The sequence below is a fragment of the Pleurodeles waltl genome, chromosome 12, assembly GCF_031143425.1.
Source record: "Pleurodeles waltl isolate 20211129_DDA chromosome 12, aPleWal1.hap1.20221129, whole genome shotgun sequence".
NCBI classification, from domain to species: domain Eukaryota; kingdom Metazoa; phylum Chordata; class Amphibia; order Caudata; family Salamandridae; genus Pleurodeles; species Pleurodeles waltl.
The window spans coordinates 657737415-657752642 of record NC_090451.1 but is presented as its reverse complement, the minus strand read 5'-3'; the positions used below and the strand labels follow the sequence as shown (position 1 = coordinate 657752642).

At 40.7% G+C, this 15228-nt stretch overlaps 1 protein-coding gene across 4 annotated transcripts in view; it reads right to left on the bottom strand.

The window, feature by feature from the left end:
• The window catches only part of ADAM15 (ADAM metallopeptidase domain 15), a 163262-nt gene that overhangs the window by 28563 nt on the left and 119471 nt on the right, over positions 1-15228 (bottom strand). For all 4 annotated transcript variants that reach the window (XM_069218405.1, XM_069218402.1, XM_069218403.1 and 1 more), the window contains exons 16-18: positions 13508-13703; positions 12150-12227; positions 8460-8571 (exon numbers count right to left, since the gene is read on the bottom strand). In XM_069218405.1, the coding sequence (XP_069074506.1) occupies positions 8460-8571; positions 12150-12227; positions 13508-13703 (386 nt within the window). The remainder of the gene's footprint in view (positions 1-8459; positions 8572-12149; positions 12228-13507; positions 13704-15228) is intronic.

The window sequence follows — 15228 nt, the reverse complement described above, 5'->3', positions numbered from 1 at the left end:
TCGAGCAACCATTAATCATAGCCTCTTATTCATAGTAGCGCTAATATCAATTTTGCCACTTGATGTCTTCTAGATTGACATGGTTTGCATGCATACTTTCTCGCATCAAGATGGTGAACGTTTTAAACAATAATGCAAAGTGAATCTGTTCAGGAAGTGGCTATAATTAGAGTGATTACGACTCTGAACGGAATTAGACATCACTTAAATTAGTGAATTTTCGGCTGTAGTACCACTTCATAAAGCAAGACCCAATAGCTTGTACTAATCTGGATTCCATTTTGGCTACGCCTGGGATGTTCCACTATATACATCATAAGAATCTCAGGGACATAATGAGATTAACGTGCGTAATTAGCTGCAGTGCTTCATTGGTTGATATTTTCATTTCACTAGTATTTAACAAGTGATCATGATGTTGGAATCCTCCATCCAATCGCGCCCCAGTTCCCTATGGTACCCCAATCCATTGATGTAGTTGCTAGAGGCTATTTGCACATGGGGCCTTTCATTTCATTGCATTGCATCCCAGTACACCGAAATTAAATCAATAGACCATTACACTGCACAGCATCTTCTAATCATAACATAAGGGCCATTCTCCGATGCCTGAGAATATCTTCGTCTGGAAAGTAAGCTGTATTCTTAAATTAAATAACACCTACATATTAGTGAATTAATTTCGTCTTGCACAATTTGTAACCTAGCGTACACACTTGAGAGACATAACTTAGTAATGTAGGAAGCAGGGCCTAATCCTGCCTTCTCCGCAGAAGTACCTCAAACTATACTAAACGACAAACTGCACATCAGACAACAAACAGAAGTCTGCCCGCTTCCAAATACATAGACACATCTGTAAGTTCCTGCTACATCCTTTGGTACTTGCTTTGCTGAACAAAAAATGCGGTAGGTTGTACTGTATACACAGTACTGTCACATTCTATGCCCCAGAAACTATACATCCACATCTCTGTTTAATCTGTGAGCCGTCAGAACGGTGTCTTTGTCGACTGGAGCAGTCTGTGAGCAGCAGCAGAATGTCCGAAACGTACAACTGATCATATACATAAAAATGCCTGTTATTGCATGTTGTCATACAGCAAACCTTTGCAAACTAGTGGCCCAACCGAATAATCGAATCCATTTTTGGGAACTACTTTTAGCATGGGATTACGACCTACCTCAGAGGACCAATGAACGTGTTGTGTTACATCATTGTGGCTGGCTGATAAGTGGAGAGTGGAATGACTCACAGCACGCCACTGGCCCACAAGACATTTGTGTCTTTTTAAGTTCCATATTCTTTGAACTTCTTTTCAAATTACACATCTCCTTCTAGGCTCCCGGCGGCTGGCGTCAAGACAAAATGTGAAGGGTCACTAACCATTTAAAGAAACCGCCTCTAGACCCACCTCGTACACTAGACTGGGTTTATCTAAAGATGAAGGGTTGACCATGTCGCCTTTATAATGCCAAGACAAGTGTGAGGTTCCTTCTCTTATTTCTTGTGACTGACAGTCAACTGTTAGGTCTGAGAACCTTATGAGCAGAATCTCATGGTTTGAATAGAGTTGAGGGAGCACTCCTTGGGAGAACAGCCCTGGTTGAAAATACAGCCCACCAAACATATCAAGCTTTAGAATTCTTATCTATCCATGGGTGTATACAAATGGTGCGATATGACCATCAGCACCACTCGCTGTCCGACACATCATTGGGATATTACACCATGTCACCTGAGAAGTACCGTCAATCAAACTGAAACTGACCAAAAAATCTCCTGAATGTTCGTCAACTGTTCATGCGTAGGTTTTTGTGTTTTTTGGTCATCACACATACTAATAAAACTGTTTATAAAAATATCCTATCTGGTATAAATCAATACCAATGTAGTTTAAGACTGCTCCATGAATAAATAAATACTCTAACTCCAGACAAAGTATATATTGAGACAAAAGGCAGATTTTAGAATGAGTTGCGCCATTTTAGCATTGCCTTGATTTCTGTAGATACCATTTTCAGTATTTATTTTTACAGGCACTGCTGCAGTAATGTGTATTACGCTGCATAGAGGGATCAACGGATTCCAGATCCGTCGAGCAACTAAATGCAAACTGAAGTAGTAGCTACTTGCACAGGTAGCTGCATAACCCCAAGTTTCTTAAGCATATGTATACCATGAGGGGGGGGTACTACACACAACACGAAAATGTCTCGGACTCACACAACACCTGGCACAAATAATCTTCCTTCTGTTTTCATCAGTTTTTAAGAATATTTTAGTCCTTTGGTGCACATTATCTGCTAGCTGGATATTCACACAACAGTGGCAGCTTTCAGGCAAAGCATGATCAACAATGCAGCACTTGGAGAAAAGGAGGACAACACATGAATTTAATGAGACACTACCACCCCGCTTCCAATGAATCCCACAACAGACCTGCACTTGTATGATTAGTCCAGACTAAATCAATGTGACAGGCAAAGGTTTTCAAATGCTCCTGGTCGAGCATTCTCTGCCTCATTTAAAAATCACTATTTAGTCGAGTCTTTATGTTCCTAGCAACATCAACCTTGGTGGTTACTATGCACAGCTGGATAGAACCGAGCCTCTGTCTCAAATGCAAGCTTGCTATTTAAGACAGACGTGAGGCCGTCTCCATAAAGGCAAGTAGTGAAGAGGGCTGGTGACAATTACACCTCTGAAAATGTTAAAACTCCTTTAAGTTAAACTGTCTGTAATAATAGCCTTGCATACCACAGTGGACATTCTAAGATTCTACAAGAGTTTAAATTTGCATGGTCAATTTACATATTACACATTCCTTGAATAATGTACTGTTTTCAGGAAATATTGTGTTCTTTATAGTGCTATGCAGAGACAGAACATCCAATCATGCTCTCAACATGGATGTGTGATTAATGGGTGGTCTCAAGACACCAGCAATGCTTGTGTTTGCATGAGTTATTAGCTGGATGAAATCGTTGAATGTCCAGCCATCTCCAAACAATATTCCAAAATTAAAGAATCAAAACCATTCTTATGTGCGTCCCACTCCTCCAAGAATATTTGCTTATTTTAAACTTTAATTATTTCAAGAGATAGGTCGTGCACTCCTTTAAGCCTCCCTTCCTCTTGAATTACTCAAAATGCCATACTCCCTGCAAGTACAAACTGAAAACGTCCTGAACTATTTCCAGCTTCCTTTTGAGATCTCATTCTTGTGTTTGATCTCTGATCACTGCCCGATGCAACTGTGAGGACAGCAACTATAAAATTCAACAAACTCAGTTGTAGTTTTATAAAACTAATTCAATGAGGATTTCATTTGCATAGAATTTCTGTAACTATTGCTATTGAAAGGATAACTTACTTACATTTTTTTGTGGTATTGGATAATTTTAGAAAATCCATCTGCATTTCTTTACCACATTATATTCCCATAAACTGCACCTCTCTGTGTTATCGCTGAAGGAATTGAGCAAAACCCTAATATATTCAGTGACATGTAAATGCTTCTTAAGATAGTCGCTTTTTGAGAAGGAGAACATTGTGTAGTAGTATATAAATAAATTGCAGAGTAAAGGTGTTCAGGAGCCTGGTAATGTTTGCCATGTTTGTTCAAACTGATGCGCAGATTTTAATACAAATCAACACACCAAGGACCACATTTTGAGTTGCCTAGAAATGTATTCACAGGGGGATACTACTTTGGAGCAACTATGAAAGGGTATATTATTAGTCAAGTTACAACAAAGTGACAAAAGACCAAATATTCCCAGATCCACATTTTATTACCAATTTATTTCGGGGTTATTAACTTGTAACGTCTCTCATTTGGTGTAGGGATACCGTCAAGAATGGAAGATTTCGACCATTTGGTTCACAAACATTAAATAATGACTAGTAACAACAAAATGCTATTCATACTACATATGGAGGTCAACGCCTATCTTATCTTGTTTCTGCGAAGATCTCCACCCTAGCTGTGGTGATCTCTGAACACGTGTCTATGATCTAGTAATAAATGTGGGTGGGACGGGGGAGTAGCAGTAAGTGGGAAATATTTACTTCTTAATGGATTTAGGGAGAAGTTAAAAGGGATTCAAATAGGGTTAGGGAGTGGTTCAGGGAGAAAAAAAACATTCACCCACGAAAGTGCAGGCCCATTTCTATTCACAAACTGCACTTACATAGTTACACCAGGCCCATTGCTATTCACAAAATGCACTTATGTTGTTACATCAGCCTAAATAACCCAAAAGGTAGTAAAAGTAATCCAGCGCAGACCTGGAATAAGTCTAGCACCAACATGGCCAACCACTGATATTGCAACACCCACTCACAGAAAATAATGGAGGCAAATCACAAATAAGAGGGAAATAATGGAAGAAAATAATGCTTCATAGAAAATAATGTTAAACTAAATTAATTGAATTTGGCTTCTCGAAAATATATATTCATTTAATCTAATGTTAAAAATTATATATATATTTCTATTTTGATTACTTTTGTATTTAAAAATAAATATAACTATGTTTTAAAACAAAGTAATTTAATTCTGTACATAAGTACTTTTTTACTACATAAAAAAATCTAACCATTTTAATTTAGGTTGTCATAATAAATCTTTTAAAAATGTAATTTAATATACTGAAATTACTTAAATATTTAACATTACGTTAACGGTGCTGAAGCATTTTTATTTTGTTCTACATTTAAATTAAATAGATAAAATAATTGAAATTATTATTTAACATAAAAATTGTCTTAGAATGTTTTTAAAGTTTAATAACTTTTATAACTTTTTCCTACTCTTTACCATAGTGAAATATTTGTCTATGTGTGAAAGGTAAGTAGTTTTAATTTTACACTACTAAATTACACTCCACCCTTCTGAATTCATAGGATGGAGAAACGCAAGAATGCACTTTGACTATTCAGCATTTACGAGTGTAAATGTAGTACAAAGCAGTACATTTAATACAAAGTGTGAGAGTGAATTTACATATGTAAACTTACTCAGGTGCATGTTTACCTTTGTGACTAGGTTCCTAAGAGTTCAGTCTACAAAGTCCCAGTTTGTGGGAAAAGACATAGCCTATTTTAATGTGTTTCTGTTGGATTGGGAATGCCCTGTGCATGGTTTTGAGAGCACGAGTTACCCAACTGTAAGTATCCATTATATTTGTACTGTTAAGTGGGCAGCATGTGTGATCTTTATGCGTGCACCCTAAGGCTTTTTATATGTAAGGGTTGGAAGACCCAGAGTGGGGCTCTTAAGCCTTGAGGGGTGCACAAAGCAGGTTTTCTTCTTTTCTTTTTATGTGGAACTACTGTACATGTACAGATGATTAGATCAGTGGTTCCAACTTTTTGACTTCTGTGGACCCCTTCCTTATCATTACTGGAACCCGGGTACCCCGTTGAATTAATACTGGAATCCAGGGACCCCAAACGGAGTCATTACTCAAAGCTGGGGACTTAATTTGTTAATAATATTTAATTTTCTGAGCAGTCGCGGACCCCATGTGGAGGTTTTGTGGGTTGGTAGCGAGTGAGATGCCTCCCAGCCTCACTCTAAGTTTTGTTAATGAGACATTACTAGGTCTTTGCTGGCATCCTGAGCGTATGCTGTTTGTAAAAGGAACATCAGGTGGCTGGTATGAATCTGTACACAATGAGACCATGGGGTTAGGAGACCTGTGAGATCCATTTTGGATTTCCCCTAGTGAAACGTGGTATAGAAAGGAGGCTAGGCAACAGCCACAAGGACAAGCAAAGTGCTTTGCTGACATTCCTGAGTTGTTGTGAAGCACTAAACATTAAAACTTGGGAGGATGAAGAGAGACCTCTCTTCACAAATATAGCAGTGAGCTTTTATTAATGGCCTGCCTGTTTGTTCCTTCCTGAGCACTCACTTTAGGGCAGATAGTGCATGTTTGAACACAGAGAAAGCAGGTTCCCTTGTAAGTGCAGGGTGAAACATTCTGTCACTGCCTGTCTTTTGCTCTTCCAGATGTGCTACTCCAAGGGGCTTATGGCAGTCAGGCACAAGATCTTTACTCTTCAATATGCCCTTGTTTTTGGTACTCTCCCTGGAGTCACCTCTCATCTTTCCCTTCTGTGGGATCACCACCTGACAACAAAGGCAGTGTTTCTGCTATGAAGAGAAGGATTTGTGAACTAAAAACTGGCTGCAAAACAGTGACAGTGGACTCAACATTCTATGTCTGAAAATTGACTATTACAGAAAGCTTACTACTTCCTCAAATAATTCTGGGATTTCTGACTGATCGAAGAGGGGACAGTTTAGAGAGTGTTGTGGAAAAGGCTTCAGATTCAGAACTTGCTGACAGCCAATCTCTCTGAGGTAACAGGATAAAATATGAACATCTGCAACTACTTGCAGGAAGAGAATTGTGCATCTGATTTGAAAAAAAGCCTTCCAGACTTGCAAAAAGAGTGTAATGAAGTGCACCCCAGTAGAAGGGTGTCTACACAAAATAGAAGCCTAGTGAAAGGAGAGCAAACAGGCTGGAAGGCTGTCTCAGGAGTTGACCAGAGTGCTTCAGCCTGTCTCCCTGCATCCCACTGGTTGAGGCCTGTGTGCTGCCCTGAAGATTCTAATTTCTCCTATTTCCCATGGGCACACCTGACCAGAAGGGACACCACAGAGCACAACACACGTGCTGGGGTGGTTCTTCTTATTTCCTCCATGTAAACTTGACGTACTTGAAGGCAAAAAGAAGCTGGGCCACCTCCTGTAGTCTTCCCTGTGCTGTGTCACAAGAACTGCAATGTGCAACTCGTGCCTTTTGACCCACCTGGGCCTATGACGGGCTCACCAATGACCTGTGGGTGGGGACTCATCACAGTCTGTGAGAGCGTGGGAGACTGCCTTTGGATCTAAGCTGCAACACCAGAGAAGATACATGCTAACTGAACTCTGCCACAAAGACAAGTGTGGCTTAGAAGTGAGACTGTGGGCCTATCTTCTAAGCACAGGGAAACTGGGTGCCATTAAGAGGGCTACCTGCGGATCACAGACACAGTAACCTGCTCACACTTCCCACTGTGTGAGTGCACGTACGATTTGCATTTATAGATTGCTACTGCCTTACCTGCAGCCCTATACTAGAACTCCGTGTTAGAGTGCATCATATATTTGTCTGGTACTACATGTTGGTTTAATAAAGTGTACTTTTCCATTTTTGTTAAGCTAAAACACTGGACTGGACAGACATTATTGGGTTAGACTAGGTGATTTCTTGAGTTCTGGGACTCTGCCCACACTGCCTTCCCAAGAGGTCTTGGACTATTCAGCTTACTACCTTAACAGTTGAGTGCTGAAAGGATTTACTTGTCCTTGTGTTTCAGTAACCAGAGTTGATTAGGGGCGAAGACATCAGTAGTAAAATGCCTCAACCACCTTGGCTGTGGCTGAGCAACCCCTGCTTGCACGAGGTCACCAAAACGATTAGGACAGCATTCAAGCAGGTTTAGAGACAGATTATAAATTGCTGCACCTATTTAACCACCTTCTGCTGAGTTTTTAAATGGTGTTACCTTTCTGCAGCAGGGTCTAGGATAGCAATGTGCAGAGAGAACATTTTCTTAAATCAAGCCTAGGGAAAATACATTTATAAAAGACTATGCACACTCCATATCTACAAAGAGTTTCCTTTAAGGCCTCTTGCATTATCTTCTCATACTTAGAACTTTTCCAAGTCTGTAAACTTTCTTCACCAACAGATCTGCTAATCCGATTAGGACACTGACTAAAGGCATTGCAAGAGACTACTATGCTCTGAAGGTCCAAGCTCCAGGAACTTTGCAAACAGGGGCCAAGACTCCCTGCTCAGGTCTGGAGAGTGAAATGAGTCCCACAAGAACTCTTTGATGATTTTTAGGCACTTTCACTGCTCTCTGAGACTTCACTATAATCAGCCTCCATTGACCTTCACTGTACCAAGGGAAGACTATACCTTTTATTGAAAAAGAATAGTTTTATCGAATTTACTGCTTTTTGTCACCAGGAAGTATTCTGTTGTAGAATATATTGCTAAGTCCTGATGATATCTTTTGCTTTTCCTTTCAATTTGTTTTGTTAATTCCTGAACCCGCAGCACCTCTGAGTGAGTTTAACCTTAAATTTGGTCTCCAGCACGACTTGTGAGGGAAGACTACCTGAAGGGGGACTTTGACCCGTACACCATTAAAATGTGTTAAGACTGACCGCTTTGAGACACCAGAATCTACCAGCCAGTTTCTCACAGTAGATGTGGGACTCTTTTGCAGCTCAGTCGAATGGTTAGTGCCATTAGCTTCACAACAGTAACAACAAGAAATGGATCCATAAACAAATGTGTTCACACGTTCAAATACAAAGATACCATGCACCAACATACAAAGGTCAGTAATAGACAACATGTCATAGACCATGCACTCTTACCTTTCTGCTGCTCCAAGGGGCCACTGTCGATGCTTCCTCCATACCCTGCACTCTTACAGTCTGGCGGCGCCCAGCCGTCCTCACAGTGACAGTGCCCATTGCTGTTACAGACCTGTAAAACAGAGTTCTTTACACAACAGAAAGGTGGGGCAACAGAGGGACAGACCAAGGGATTTGAGAGGGATAAAACTTGAACAATTGGCAGAGTGAAAAAAGAGAGGAAATATGGGGGAAGGCAACTTGGAATATCAAATAAGCATTAGCAAAGGCAGCCTGCCTGGCTTTTAATGAGCTACTGGGACAAGGTATGCTGCTAGTCACATTTTATCAGATGCTGAGTGTTGGTGGGCACAAGCAGGATGTAAACGCTGCACTACAGGGAGTGCTGAATTATTAGGCAAATGAGTATTTTGACCACATCATCCTCTTTATGCATGTTGTCTTACTCCAAGCTGTATAGGCTCGAAAGCCTACTACCAATTAAGCATATTAGGTGATGTGCATCTCTGTAATGAGAAGGGGTGTGGTCTAATGACATCAACACCCTATATCAGGTGTGCATAATTATTAGGCAACTTCCTTTCCTTTGGCAAAATGGGTCAAAAGAAGGACTTGACAGGCTCAGAAAAGTCAAAAATAGTGAGATATCTTGCAGAGGGATGCAGCACTCTTAAAATTGCAAAGCTTCTGAAGCGTGATCATCGAACAATCAAGCGTTTCATTCAAAATAGTCAACAGGGTCGCAAGAAGCGTGTGGAAAAACCAAGGCGCAAAATAACTGCCCATGAACTGAGAAAAGTCAAGCGTGCAGCTGCCACGATGCCACTTGCCACCAGTTTGGCCATATTTCAGAGCTGCAACATCACTGGAGTGCCCAAAAGCACAAGGTGTGCAATACTCAGAGACATGGCCAAGGTAAGAAAGGCTGAAAGACGACCACCACTGAACAAGGCACACAAGCTGAAACGTCAAGACTGGGCCCATAAATATCTCAAGACTGATTTTTCTAAGGTTTTATGGACTGATGAAATGAGAGTGAGTCTTGATGGGCCAGATGGATGGGCCCGTGGCTGGATTGGTAAAGGGCAGAGAGCTCCAGTCCGACTCAGACGCCAGCAAGGTGGAGGTGGAGTACTGGTTTGGGCTGGTATCATCAAAGATGAGCTTGTGGGGCCTTTTCGGGTTGAGGATGGAGTCAAGCTCAACTCCCAGTCCTACTGCCAGTTCCTGGAAGACACCTTCTTCAAGCAGTGGTACAGGAAGAAGTCTGCATCCTTCAAGAAAAACATGATTTTCATGCAGGACAATGCTCCATCACACGCGTCCAAGTACTCCACAGCGTGGCTGGCAAGAAAGGGTATAAAAGAAGGAAATCTAATGACATGGCCTCCTTGTTCACCTGATCTGAACCCCATTGAGAACCTGTGGTCCATCATCAAATGTGAGATTTACAAGGAGGGAAAACAGTACACCTCTCTGAACAGTGTCTGGGAGGCTGTGGTTGCTGCTGCACGCAATGTTGATGGTGAACAGATCAAAACACTGACAGAATCCATGGATGGGAGGCTTTTGAGTGTCCTTGCAAAGAAAGGTGGCTATATTGGTCACTGATTTGTTTTTGTTTTGTTTTTGAATGTCAGAAATGTATATTTGTGAATGTTGAGATGTTATATTGGTTTCACTGGTAATGATAAATAATTGAAATGGGTATATATTTTTTTTTGTTAAGTTGCCTAATAATTATGCACAGTGATAGTCACCTGCACACACAGATATCCCCCTAACATAGCTAAAACTAAAAACAAACTAAAAACTACTTCCAAAAATATTCAGCTTTGATATTAATGAGTTTTTTGGGTTCATTGAGAACATGGTTGTTGTTCAATAATAAAATGAATCCTCAAAAATACAACTTGCCTAATAATTCTGCACTCCCTGTATTTGTAGAAGTAAAACATTCCACTCAGCTTATATCACTACAAATAAAAAGTGTATACGCACTACTAAAAATCAATTTAGATAGCAGCTTATTTACATCACATTAAGTTCATATTAACCAAATTCAGCAATAACTGCATTCATTTTTTCTGTTAATGGGACCCATGAAAGTAAGTAACACATCAGTCTGACAAGCTCAGGTCCACCCACTAAGATCTGTGGCCTACTCCGGACCAAGCAGAGTAGTCCAGTATCCTTTTGTCCTTTAAGCATTCTGTCACACGGGCTGAGCCACCCACCTTTAAACTTGGAATATATCACTACGTCAGACCCCTAGACACCCTCAAATAACCACCACCATTGCCAGGATGGGGTGGAATTATCCCACTCTTTAACTAACAATGCATCTCTTTATCAGAGCCCAGGGAACACTCCAATGCTAACCTCCTCCGCCTAATAATAGCATTATTTACACCAGATGCTTAGCAAAGAGAGAGAGTACAAACACTGCACTATTTATATCACACCCTTAGCTAGTCATACACGAAGACAGTACAGAATGCATTATGTGCACAAGAGGCTTGGTGTATGTAGACACCAAGTGTAATCAGCTGTACTCCCAGTCTGTACTCTGTGCACACAAACAAGCACAGACTGAAAAGATTGCACTTTTTATATGATCATCTTAAAACAGACCAGCCCTAGGCTGTAAACACTGCTCTATATGAATCATGTTCTGTGGTGTATGGAGACACAAAAATAGCATTTAATACGCTCTCTTTAGTTCCACATACTGGAGGAGTGCAAGCAGTACACTGATGTCTTGTGGTTATTGCAGCCATAGAGGAAGAAGTCTGTTCACTTTCCTGCCAACTGAAGTTCACCCTCCAGGACGTCCAATCATTCCAAGCACTATCTATCTGTGCGTACATCATACTACCTTAGGGGATCCTGGTGGAGCTAACCCTCCGTGTCTTCGGAATTAGAATGGGAGACACTGGGATACAAACTTGTCAGAAAGAGAAAGGAAGGACATAGCAATTGCATATGAAGAGGACATATATCCATTTGTGACGTTCTATAATACGCAGCCACAGCTGGAAGCAGCCTCATTTCCAGGCGGTATTACAATGGAACAGGGCAGACGCAATGGCGAGATTTCCGTGAGGTTCGGCATTTACCAATAAAATAATTTGTAAAAGTTTCATTGGAGCGGTTCAGGCTCCAACATGAGTTGGGAGGAAACTTCTCAGGATCTTTCTTTAGACCTGTAGGACCATGATGACAAATTAAAGTATGGAGCGTCACGCCCTTTCCAAGATGTTTTCTGGTGACAAGGGTTTTATCTTAAGCATGGAAATGAATATAAATAAGGAAAACCAAAAGAAAGCATTAAACAGGACACGAGAAGGGAGCAGTACAAATTGATAAATGAAGTAAGAAACAATGGAAACAAACAAAATGAATTATAATGAAAGAAAGAGAAAGACAAAAGTTATAGGGAGGCGAGCCATGAAACATACACTAAGAGAACAGAAAATGAAGAAAACATGGAAAGGAGGGGAGAATGCTAAGGAGAAAGGATAAAATAGGAAGGGAGAGATTGGAAAGAAAGAAAAGAGGGGGAGAGACGGGAGAAAGTAGAAGAAAAAAAAGAAAGACAAGTAGGATAAAACAAACAAATAAAACTAAGTAAACAAAAATAAACGAAGTGGATGACAATGAAGCATGCTTCTCTCTGCCTGCACCTACCCCATGCCCGTTGCACTTGTGAATACAATCCTGGACACGCAGAGCAGAGACATCCTGGCACTTCTGGTTTAGACACACCTGCAGGGCAAACATAGAGCAGACATGAGTGAAGGCCTTAAGTGATTCTGGCATAGTAAGCAACTTTGATGCAGTGAGGGGGAACAATGCTCGGGTCACCTGGCGATGTCTCCCAGGAACAATTCCCATAAGAAGTGCTGCCTCACAGGAAGGACTCTTTCTGGGAGGGCAAATTTTAAAGGCTGGTTTATAACAATATCTGTACAGTAGTAGAATCAAATAAACCCAATTTTTGGGGCGGGTAATTTCCAGCCAGAAATATTGCATGAGACGTAGGCTGCAGCAGCCAAGCCTCAATCCCCGTTTTTCCCTCTGAGAGTAGGGATGATACAGGGCTCCCCAAGCTAGTAATCACCTTTCCCATTTATTCGCTCTTCTTCACAAGCCATCCAGGTCTCCCCATATACCTTTACATACCAGTTCGATCAGTTGATAAATGTATGCATTAAATCCAATTGAGCTGGGAATTTGTTGTAGATTTATGACTGAAATAAATGGCCCCACATGCTAATTCCTTATTCAATAGGGTTTAACTCGCAGTTGTACAGTAAAGGTTAGATCAACTAAATGGTAAGGGTAAATTTGCAAGAACATTTACAATTCCTCCAGTACCGTCCAACTTATAACCAGAGTCAAAGTCCCTAGATTTGGAGAGATGGATCACAGGGAAAGGCTGTCATTTACAATACTCAACAGAGAAATATATCACTGGGTTGGTTCAAGGACAGAACTAGATGGGGGAAGGACAAAATGTATGTGATGGTCACTAAAGATTACCACAGTGGTAAGAAAGCAAAGAAGGACTGGCCCAAGGAGAGGATCTATTATGGAAAAATTACATGAGAGGGTTGGCCGAGCTCAATGTAACGTAAAAGTATTATTGCAGCCTTCGTACATAAGAATCAAATTAAATAGCTGATGTGTTCAGGACTTCCTATCTAGCAGACAAGGAGGATCCACTTCATGGAAGAGCTGACTCACAAAGACCCAATAAGTGGGTAAATGGAAACAAAACAGAGCATCCAAAGGAAGAACTGCCTCCAGGGTGGTGAGAGCACGTAACCGTGGTAAATAAAAACATTTAAAAAATAGGCCAGCGTAAAAACAGGAGAGCAGAATCAAGAAGGACCACTTTCCCTTTCCCTTGGTGGAAGTTAAAGAAGGTTCATTCTATGGTGGCACTGGTCTGAATACCTTTATTTAGGTTAAAAGTATTTTGAGGAAATACTCTGCCCGCTTAGAACGCCTCAGGAAATTCAAAACAATGAAGAGAGACCTACCTTCCCCTCGCCACAGGCAGTGCCAGTCATCACCATGGCTGGATCTGTGACGTCCTCGCCCAGGTTGAAGTATGTCCCACGACACTGAAACTCGGTCCTATTGACAGTGACATTTGTCACGGTGATCTCCGCTTTGGAACCCAGGAGGGGGCTGTCATGGCCACCGTGACACTGAATCTTGCCACATTTGGTATCCCTAAGAGGTGAAAATTTAAAATAGGAGATTAAAGAATAAGAAACGATAGCTGAATGGGAAAAGAAGACCAAGAACGGAATAGTAAGAGCGAGGAGAACAAAAATACAGAACATTATACATTAAGGTAAAGCTGTATCCACAGTGAACATGGTATAACCAGTGAGAACCAAGGGGAAAATGAAGAGAGTAATGGCAAATAAGCAAAAGCAAACAGGAAAAAACTACTGACAAAAGGAGAGAGAAAAACAAGAATAGTGGGAAAGAGAAAGAAAATTGCTGATGAGATTTAAATGAAAGAAAAGAGTGTTTAGTGTGTAGATGATGAGAAAACAGGATGGAAAGAAGAGTGAAAAATAAATACAGCTAAATGATTAACAGAGTTTACAACAAAGAGAAGAAAGAGGAACAGACAGTGGACAGATCTGGGAAGACTGCTCTCAGGACTTAAAGCTGTCATTGTGCATATTACACACAAATGCAGATGTGAAATAATCTGAATTATAAACTGTGCTTCTGTGAGAAAGGCTGGAGAGCAGAATTCAAAATAATTTTGTAACTAGCCCTCACCAGAGCGCTAACGTGAGACTGTCTTTGTAGTTCTTAGTAATGGGCAGTATAAGGCTGGACCAAAGTACATTTGCAGACCTGTAGATAAGACTAAGTATTAGAAAAGCAAAGGAAGAACGAAAGGTGATGCTGGTCAGGCATGATGGGACTACACAGAGCTGTTTGTGCAGTGCACTGAACGACCAAAAGAGGCTGTGTCTTGTCACAATTGAGGTGCATAAGCAAAATAAAGTATTGTATAGTCAGGGGTATGGAATTTTATGAAATATCTGGTTGTTAATGGAACATGATGCTTCATAAATCTACTTGTCCTATAAAAATATCCACTTGTCCGTTTAGTGTATTGCAATGAGGAGACAAATTATGGCAGAGTTCTTAATATATCAGAGCTCTGATAATAGCATCTCTCATCATGCTGGTGCTCATATTAACGCAGGGTTTTGATTCTAGAAATGCCATGATTTTACCACCCTTCAGCAAATCCACATGCTGGGATGGAAGTAGAGAGAAGTTGTAGTTTCAGGGTTTGAAGGCCCTTTTAAGTCTGTGCACACCTACAAACTGGCATTTTTATGGGTATTCACCAAATCTGCTCTAATCTCTTCCCAAACTGAGCAAGGTTGGAAATCTACTCCTGATAAGGGCAAAAGTAAAACCTTTTCAAGACAGGGGTGAAAAAAGAGGTGGGGAAAGTGAACTTGCAAACACTCAACAGATTATCAAATGACAAACATGCATACACATATTTGCTCACGTTAAACTGTAATTCACTAACTTGTTCTAGGAGTACAGATTCTAGGCCTATTTTTCTAAATTCTAGTGAATCAGCACTAATGGAAGGATGTATACCATAGGTGCACATCTGTGGCTTTCTACAATAATTGGGCTCGTAATTATGTCTGCCGTTAGCTGAGACCTTTTGTTTTCATTCAGTGTATGTATGTATGTGTATATATGG